The sequence below is a fragment of the Ceratotherium simum genome, chromosome 32 (genome assembly GCF_057802395.1).
Source record: "Ceratotherium simum simum isolate JZ-2026a chromosome 32, ASM5780239v1, whole genome shotgun sequence".
NCBI classification, from domain to species: Eukaryota; Metazoa; Chordata; class Mammalia; order Perissodactyla; family Rhinocerotidae; genus Ceratotherium; species Ceratotherium simum.
Window position 1 is genome coordinate 4,619,933 of NC_141931.1, and position 10,034 is coordinate 4,629,966.

The 10,034-nt window shown below is 33.4% G+C and overlaps 1 protein-coding gene across 9 annotated transcripts in view; it reads left to right on the forward strand.

Annotated features, from left to right (window-relative positions):
- The window catches only part of ARHGAP12 (Rho GTPase activating protein 12), a 123,330-nt gene extending 113,594 nt beyond the window's left edge, over nt 1-9,736 (forward strand). For all 9 annotated transcript variants that reach the window (XM_087420649.1, XM_087420648.1, XM_087420646.1 and 6 more), the window contains 7 exons: nt 353-455; nt 2,077-2,193; nt 4,437-4,535; nt 5,885-5,962; nt 6,064-6,198; nt 6,423-6,525; nt 7,378-9,736. In XM_087420649.1, coding sequence (XP_087276775.1) covers nt 353-455; nt 2,077-2,193; nt 4,437-4,535; nt 5,885-5,962; nt 6,064-6,198; nt 6,423-6,525; nt 7,378-7,552 — 810 coding nt within the window. In that variant the 3' untranslated portion in view covers nt 7,553-9,736. The remainder of the gene's footprint in view (nt 1-352; nt 456-2,076; nt 2,194-4,436; nt 4,536-5,884; nt 5,963-6,063; nt 6,199-6,422; nt 6,526-7,377) is intronic.
- The last annotated feature ends 298 nt before the right edge of the window (nt 9,737-10,034 follow it).

Below are 10,034 nucleotides of genomic sequence, written 5' to 3' on the forward strand. Positions count from 1 at the left end.
CTGTTATCTCAGAATGTAGCTTCCTCCTGTTCTGTCCCACATGTCCTAGCTTGACCTTTTAACTGTTATTACTGTCACTCATATGCAGTTGATCAAAATGAGACAAGATAGCCTCATCATCAGTGTAAACTCATTATCCTGTGAATTATCAGTAATTATTTCTTTTTTGAAATTGAGAATTAATGCCGTCTAGGGGGAAAAAAGAATAAAAGATTCATCACATATCTAAATCATTCCTACTATGTATTAACTGGTTCCCTAAAATCATTTGGAAGGGTCAATTACTGATCATTCTGAGAATTATGCTGTTACATCAAAAATAATATGTGTTTGTGAAATCTCTAACCAATAGACAGTAGAAACTGATGAAGCAATTGAAGAGGAGACACCGGATTCACCAGGAATAGAAAAGCACGATAAAGAAAAGGACCAGAAGGATCCTAAGAAACTTCGTTGTAAGTTATTCTTTCCCTCTTTTGTTAATGGTTTGAGTGAGCTTATTCTTTTGGCTTTTCAAAGATTTTAAATAAATATATAAAAGCTGAGGAGAATCTGCAGTGTTAAGTTATAAGATTAAGTAGTTGCAATCTCAGTGTTTCAGTACTCTCTCTGCTTGTTAACTCACTGTCTTTTTTTTTTTTTCTTTTTTTTTGTTGAGGAAGATTAGCCCTGAGCTAACATCTGTTGCCAATGCTCCTCTTTTTGCTGAGGAAGATTGGCACTGAGCTAACATCTGTGCCCATCTTCCTCTATTTTATGTGGGACGTCTGCCACAGCATGGCTTGATAAGCAGTGCGTAGGTCCGTGCCTGGGATCCGAACCTGTGAACCCTGGGCCACTGAAGCAGAACGTGCAAACTTAACCACTACGCCAGTGGGCTGGCCCCTCACTATTTTTAACCTCCTCATATGCATCCCTACAGCATCATATTAATTTTAAGATACTGTGATACTTCAAGAGAAAAAATGTATTAGAATGCACTTCTGGTGAGGTCTCCAGGAGGCTGAACTTTATTGATTTGAAAATACACAATTACTGTTTAAGATTTTAGGTAGAATCTTAGACTTTAAGAAGTGAAAAGTCATGGTATGTGTACCCTAGTTACTAGGCAGCCGTCTCTGGACTAGGACATGCCTGTGCACGTGCAGCTGCGTGCATCCTGTCTCCAGATCGTGTATACGTAAAGGACCAGAACCAAGGCCAGCAGCTTGAAGAGTAGCATTTTCTAACAAAGGCCCATTGTTTAAATAGGCCAATTAGCTATGACTCTGAACTTCATTAAATCTATTTTAACAAATCCGCATTTAACTGAGAATTTTTTGGCCTTCAAATTAACTAAATGATTAGAAAATCAGTTCTACTTTTGTTCTTCCACATTCTAACGAAGTTTAGACCTATTACTGACATTATCACCAAATAACAATGTAAACACATGAAAATTTTATTATTTTAATTCTTTACTAATATATTGTTTGTGCTCTCAACTTTCCTCAAATATAGTAGTTATTTTCAAGAAATTTGTTGAATTTTGTCCCATTCTTAGCTCAGAGTATGGATAATTATGATAAGACTTAGCATACAGTACAAATAATTATGATGGATATATATATGTAGATATATATATAGATAGATATCTGTATCTATATCTGTATCCAGATTTCTAGTTCAGTAAGGATAGGGATTTTTTTTTATGTTTTATTGATTTTTTTTGGCTGGTCTTTTTACCTTCTAAAACTGATGTAGAGTCAAAGAAGATAAGTAGTATCATTTATGAAATGATGAATATAAATTAGAATAACTTAGGAGTGTCTTGGAATATATACCAAAGAAGATACAGTTTGTGGTTAGTGTTTACTGATATAAATGAAATGTTTTGTTTGGTTTATCACTTTGAAATTGGGTCTGTGTTAGTTTGATTCTTCACATGTTACTCTTAAACCAGATTAAAATTAGAATAGCTGAATTTACAACTGGAATTTTTACATATGAGATTAATATGTTTTGAGTGCTAGGTGGAAAAGCTTTTATCCAAAAAGCTTTTGTTTTATGAAATGCTTACTGTCTGTCTGTCTTAAGCCATGAAAGTGTCTAGCATAGATTCTTCAGAACAGAAGAAAACCAAGAAAAACTTAAAGAAGTTTCTTACACGACGCCCCACTTTGCAAGCTGTTCGTGAAAAAGGTTATATTAAAGGTAGGTAGAAGTGATATTAATAATAATGAACTTTGGGCAAAATCAGAAATAAGACATTTTAAATTAAAAACTGAAAAATTTCCAAGCAGTAAAAAATGTTCTCATTCTTTATTCACAGAGTTATCGGATTCAGTGATTAAAATACATTTGAGTAATTAAGATAGATTTTTTTAATGCATGTGAAGAGTTTAACTAAAGCATTGAATAAACATAAATACCAAACTAAGATTTTCTAAACCCTCTACTACACGGATGTGATAGAAGAAATTTTGAATAAATGATCACTAACTTAATAGAAAAAAGAAAAATATTGAACAAACGTTCTTGATTATTTTCCTTCAGTTCTCATTTAAGGTAATTTTAAAATTAGTACAGTCATGCATCATTTAATGACAGGGATACGTTCTAAGTAATGCGTCGTTAGGCGATTTCGTCGTCGTGTGAGCATCATAGAGTGTACTTACACAAATGGTATAGCCTACTACACATTTAGGCTATCTGGTACTAACCTTATGATACCACCGTCGTGTATGCGGTCCACCGTTGACCGAAACGTCTTTATGTGGTGCATGACTGCATAAGGTATTTTTTCCTGATTTTTATACGTTTGTTATTTCATTTATAAGCACCATAATGCACTAACAGGATCTTTTCTTAATGAGAAAGTATTTAAAAATCACATATACTTTTATATACCTTTAGTTCTTACAAGCATGTTTAATTCCAGAGGTAAAATTTCCTAATACATGACTCAAAACAGTGATATTTATTTGTAAATAGAGATATAGGTAAAGGTAATATATAACATATATATTATATCTGTCTCTGTGAAGTTTCTGATAAGGACCATCACTGGAACATCTGTTTACAAAGCATCTAAATTAAAATATACAAATAGATTTCATTAAAAAGATATTTAAAACTTGTAGGAAGAGTTCAGCTAAATAAGTGAATCAAATTAGCAACCTTAAGAGTTATAAACAGATATTCCCAGATAATGCATATGAATTTAGCATATTTAGAACCTTTTAAAAAACAAAAAACCTGATGACAAGTAAATGAATAGAAACTGCTGCTAATTTGTTCACCAGGCCTTTTCATTGAGAAATATAAACTGTTGCCACTTTATGGTGTTATTCATCACTTCAAATATTTTGGGTTTTCTTCCTGACTATTTAGCACTAACATGGCATTTCAAAACTGTTGAAAGATTAATAGAACAACCTTTGAAATATATTTGTGAAATCAAGTGTTAGCACATGATGGGCATGCACATGCTTGTTTTAATAATTTTAAAAATATTTGAATATTTACTAAGTGCTAAGCATGAGCCTAGGTGCTATAAATGCCTGTTGGTGTTCAAGAATTACGAGGTCCCTGCCCTCATGAAACTTATAGAAAAATGAGAGATGGATGAGATAATTTAAAATAGTGATGACTACTATGAAGAATCTAATATAGTAATAAAATAGAGAGTGACTGGAATTGGGTTCCCTTAGATAGGATGGTCAGAGGGGTTTTCTTGGGGTGATGACATTTAGCTGAGACAGAGTTAATTTGGGGGGAATATTGATCTCTGCAAAAAGAGTAGAAAGTAAAAAGGCTCTCAGGCAAGAATGAGTTGGGGTGTGCATGGAGTTTAGTAAAGAAGGAAAATTGTTTGAAATGAAATTGAAAGGGGTGGGCGGATCATATAAGGCCTTCGTTAGGGCTGTCGAGTTGATTCCGACTCCTAGCCACCCTGTGGACAGCAGAGCGGAACCCTGCCCAGTCTTTTTGCACCATCCTCTCACCTTCCTTGTGCTGTATCAGACAGTGCTCCACTGCTCTTCACAGGGTTTGCGTGGCCAATTTTTTGAAGTGGGTGGCCAGTTCCTTCTTCCTAGTCTGTCTCAGTCTGGAAGCTCTGCTGAAACCTGTCCACCATGGGGACCCTGCTGGTGTGTGCAATTTGAAATACTGGTGGCATAGCTTTCAGCATCGCAGCAACACTCACCGCCACAGTCTGACAACCAGCAGATGGGTGGTGTGGTTCCCTGACTGGGAAATGAATCTGGGCCTCAGTGGTGAGAGCGCTGAATCTTAACCACTAGACCACCAGGGCTGGCTGTATAGAAGGCATAAGTCATGGTAAACAATGTCTGGATGCACTGAGTGTCTTCTATTGCACTATGAACGGCTTAGCCGTTTTGTGAACTAAATTTTAGTAAGGTGATTTATTTTTAAAGATAAATCTCTTTCAGATCAGGTATTTGGATCCAATCTTGCTAATCTGTGTCAGAGAGAGAATGGCACAGTGCCAAAATTTGTGAAGTTATGCATTGAACATGTTGAAGAACATGGTAAGAAAATGATTTGTTTTTCAAATGTTAAGCATATCTAACCCATTGTTTTGCTATCAGACTCCCTAGGATTTTTATGATTTTGAGTGATGCAACCAAAAGGTCTTCGTAGTCAGTAAGATGTTAAGAAAAGCATCTTATTTGAAAAAAACTTACATGTTTGTACCTGTTTCAAATTAAGACCTTTGCAGGCTTTTAATGAATGTTGGGTACTTATGGTTCATTAAGCATATGGTATTCTTTGAAGCCATTTGGAGTTGGCATTTGCTAAAATGAAGAAGGTAGTGATTCTGAAACTGAACTTATTAAGAAATGATTTGACAGTGTGGACGATGTAAGGAGATTATGTTTACTAAGAGAAAGTTTCTTCTGTTTATAATAAAAATGAGATGACATTTTAAAGCTGTTAAATCAACTGTAAAGTGTCTAAATAGACAAATCCTTCTTATGTCATTTCCTGTAAAATAAGACTTAAACTAATTTCTATTTTGGTTAATTTTAACATGTTTATAATATTTATACTAGTTTTATATAAATTAACAGTATCTTGACTGTAATCACATTAACTTATATCTGTATATCATCAAAAACATCTTGTTCAATTAAAATATTTGCATAACTTGTAATTTTTGCCGGTTACAGATCTCATCACCTTTTTGACTCTTCTTGTCAACATGACAGTAGAGACACCATGCTACTTGCCTTTATTTGAAGTTAAATGAATAGCACATTAGATAATGTGCTTTGTTAAATGTGTGCAGCATTATCACTTGATGAATATTTGAATTTTTTAGGCTTAATTGTCTGAATTTTAAATGATTCCATTCCACATAGAAAAGAAATTAATAAACTTTATCAAATTATCAATTGTTTTTATAGAACCATTATTTTAGTTGCTAACTTATATTAAGTTTACTTATTACAAGCTCTTAATATGAGACATTTTTAAGAGAGTGCTTTAATGTGTGCATTTACATTATAAAATAGCATGCAAAAAAAGTGGATGGGCTGATTTTATCTACTTTACTTTTTGAACTATCCCCAAGTGTTTGCAGAAGTTTATCTTAAATTGTTAGTATTTCAGGTTTAATGAGATAACTTCCTTGAAATGATTCACAGTCTACATGATAAACAAAGTAGAATTGTTGCTGTTTATTAGAGAGAATTCAGAGTGTATCTCCACCCCCTCTCTCTCTGCCAAGCATCTGTAAAAAGCCATTTAGAGGAAAAGACTGTTTGCCCATTTGATTTAGGGTAATGTTAATGGATAAGAATTCTGAAACATGCAAGCATCTTTAGAAGAGGCAAACAAGTACTTTAAACATAAAAATGTTATTATTGTCCCTTAGGTTTGGATGTTGATGGCATATACAGAGTAAGTGGCAACCTTGCAGTGATCCAGAAACTGAGATTTGCAGTCAATCATGGTAAGATATTTCTTATTGTTATATCCAGAATAATCACTCATAACTGTTAGAATTGGTTTAAAGTAATTAAAAAAAAATTTCCCATTTCTACTGTTTTCCAGATGAGAAATTGGACTTGAGTGATAGTAAATGGGAAGATATTCATGTCATCACTGGAGCACTCAAAATGTTTTTTCGAGAATTACCAGAACCTCTTTTTACATTTAATCATTTTAATGATTTTGTGAATGCAATTAGTAAGTATGTAATTCTACTCAGTTTTCTAGATGTTGAAAATCCTCTGTACAGATTAAGTTGCCGTATTCTGTTTGATTTCTTCTTAAGTTTTTTCAAAGGATTGTTTTACTCCAGAAATTTTAAATGTGACCACCAGATGTCACTGTGTATTACAAAATATCAGTTTCCCAAACTATGTCACTGCTTTCAGTTTTGTGCAACATCTCTAGTTATCTTGTTTCAGAACAAGAACCAAGACAGCGAGTTGCTGCTGTTAAGGACCTAATCAAACAGTTGCCAAAGCCAAATCAAGATACAATGCAGATTCTTTTCAGACATCTCAAAAGGTAAGAGTTTCACCACAAAAAAGAAATAGTAATTAGGGGGGAAAAAAGTACGAGAACTGCACAGTTATGAGATGTGGTGTGTTAGCCATGGGGCCAGGGTCACGCAGGCCCAGGTTCAGAGGCACCTATGCTGCTCACCGTCATTGTAGCTTGAGAAGGATGCTCAGCTCCTTTGGGTCTCCGTTCCACATAGTTCGGTTTGGTATGAAAAATTCCTTTCAGTAGGTATTATATGTGAAGCAGTTATATAATACCTAGCACGTAGCAGGTGTTCAAAAATTGTTGCTGAAGTTAATATGAAGATGAGATTGGTTATTAAATGAAGACTATTAAATTACTTTAAAATAAAGCCATCATTGCTCTGTTACTGTATAGCCACTTTAATAACTGATTTTTTCCTTCTGATAGAAAGAGCACTAGAGTACTAAAATAAATGATCCCAGTGAGAGAGATTAAAAATATATAACATAAAATGAGTAAAATTGAAAGTTTAATCTCTGCCCTAGTGAAATTTTTTTCCACTATCAACCTAGTGGAGTAATCATTTTTACCTGAATTGTAACTCATATTTAAGTCTGTGTCTTATTTTAAACACTAAGCTAAAATGTCACACATTTGAAGTTTGTTAGAGTATGTATAATTACATCTTTCAGCTGTATTTATCCAACAGACAGCCTTACATGGCATTTGGACTGAATTCTACTTGGATAAATAGTTTACATGTACCTTAGGAAAACGAGCGTTATTTCTCATTTCTAAATGCAAACTGTTTATGTTAATAATACAGTTTGAAGAATTTTTCCTCTCTATTTTTTATTTTCTCTTTTAACAATTTGTTTTTTTCCCCCTTAGAGTTATAGAAAATGGAGAAAAAAACCGAATGACGTATCAGAGTATAGCAATTGTTTTTGGTCCCACTCTATTAAAGCCAGAGAAAGAGACTGGTAATATAGCCGTTCATACTGTCTACCAAAATCAGATTGTAGAATTAATTCTTCTGGAAATAAGTTCCATCTTCGGACGTTGATTCTTATTGAAGACAACCCTCGGAACAGAAGCTGGATTCCATCAGATTTCAAATCCTTACACATGATGTATTTTATTTTTGGACCAAGCAGTGACTCGTTGATTTTGCACTTTTTTGAGGGATCAGAAGGGAATGGGAGAGTCAAGACATGCGTGAGGCCCTCGTATTTGCTGCTTTGTTGCAAGTTGATATAACTGTGTGTAATTTTGAATTAATTTTATCCTGAATGTTTGCATTTCATACTCTGAATTTCAGTAAAAATCAAAACTTGCAATTCTAACCAGTCATATACACTGGATAATTTGGTAGAAAAACTAACATTTTTTTTTTTCCTCAAACTGGATAATGTAGAATTTCTTCTCATGATTTGTTAGGTTCATCACTTGATAGAACAGTACTATCAGTTATTTTGAAAACACTCGGGCATTTTAAACGAAATGAAGTATATCCGTTTTGAAACCTGTGTATTTCTTTTTCAGGGTTTCTGCATGCAGTGGCAGTCTAAGTGCTAAAATTCATTTTAACCCAGATGTAATCCCTTGATGAAGGCTTACTGCCGTTCACTGTGTTGCACAGCTCCCTTATTGGACATTTAGATGCTTGTTTGGGCAGCACACTAATACTACTTAAAACACTGTGATAGACTGGAGTTTCATTTAGCATAAGTCAGTTCAGGGTATTTTTGGGCTGTCTGTGCTACACTGATCTGAAGCTAACAATCCTGATTATATCTAGTGCCATACTGAGTTCTTGGTATGACCCTGTGGAAACAGACGTTATTTGATGTAGATAGAGGCTAAAGACTTACTGTCCTTTAGCTTATGTGTATAATTGTGTTGTATAGTCTCAGAGGATGTTCTAACCCTACATTTCTAATCATGATATTGGTCATCTTTTCCGTGAATATTAGGTTTCCTCCAGAAATAGGCCGTTATTTGAGAAAATTAACTGTGTGCACTTTTAGATTTTAATTACATTTACAGGCAAATCACTGTAATGCAAATGGTACTGGAAAAATACTGAATAGACTTGCTAAATGGTAAATGCACTACAAGAGGAACCTTTTAGATTATTTAATATGTACAGAATACATTAGAAAAAAAATTATTACAGAATTCTAACTGCAGTATGAATAGTAGAAACCCACATGTAAATTAGATGGATGTCAGATGGAAAATGACATCACTAAATTTGAGAATTTCTTTTTACATTACTAATGTAGATTGATTTGTATAATAAAACAGAGTTTGGAAGGTTTTGTTACAGAGAGCATGGTCTGTTGAAGATTTTTTAAAATGTATTTTTCTAGATTAACTGCTGTATAGGAAATGTCTAATCTGAATAAAGAAAACTATAAGAGGTTTAGAGATTTTTCCATTAGAAATATACATTTTGGTTTTTATTTTTTATTTTTTGCTTTTGCATTTACTGGCATACTCTTATACCTCATTTAAAAAAATCAACTGAATCCAATATTTCCTGTGGCAAATATATTTCCCCCATTTCACACCAATACCGCCCCCCCCCCCTTCTTCATCAATATTTGAAATTGAATGATTTGTAAACAAGACTTTTTCTTAGAATTGCATTTATAATTTACAGATTGCCTTCCTTGGGAACAAATGTTTTTTGTATGAGCTGTCTAAAAACTTCTCACTTGAGCTTTTTGGTAAAAATATTGTTTGTTGTTGTGATCTTGTTAAGTTGATAACAAATCAAGCTACTCGATAGTTATGGAAAAGCAGATTGTTTGGGCAAGGAGTAAAAGCCCCAAAATGAGAATGTTGATATTTGCCTAAAGATCTCCTTAACAATACAATATGCTTTAGGACTGTCCTATATAGTGATTGTATGCCAGGAAAACAATTAGACTCAAATCAGTGATGTTCTTTCTTGTGGTAGTTATGGACATATCAAAAATTAAAATTGTCCTATGTTTCTTGTTTCAAAGTGCATATGTGTGTATGTGAAGTCTTAAATGTTTTATGAGTCTACAGCTAATCAGTTTATTGTAATATTGTATGTACAGTGAGATCAATGTCTTGTTTTCATCCTTTGTGAATGAAAAATTTTCACTTGTTTTTTGTAATAACCCAGTAATATTTTCCTGTCTTGACAGCTTGGTTTTTAGTAGAAAATATATTAAAGGCTGAAATAAATTGTCAGTGGAATTTCATTTACTAAGAGGCCTTCCTTCAGAATGTCATTTAAAAAAGTAGTTGGAAATTGAAAGAAAAAGTATATTCAGATATGTTATTACATTCCAATTAGAAGAAAAATATTTATTTAAATTTTACAGCAGCAAGAAATTTTACCTTTTACACTGGAAAATGTTAATTATGAAATATCTTTGAAAAAATGATGTTACCTTTTAGATAGAGGCAAATCTGTGTTTTTTTCTTATGTGAAAAGCATAAATGGAATAATTCAGCCAAACTTTGGACTTAGGCACATGTGTTATATATGCATACACGTGTGTGTG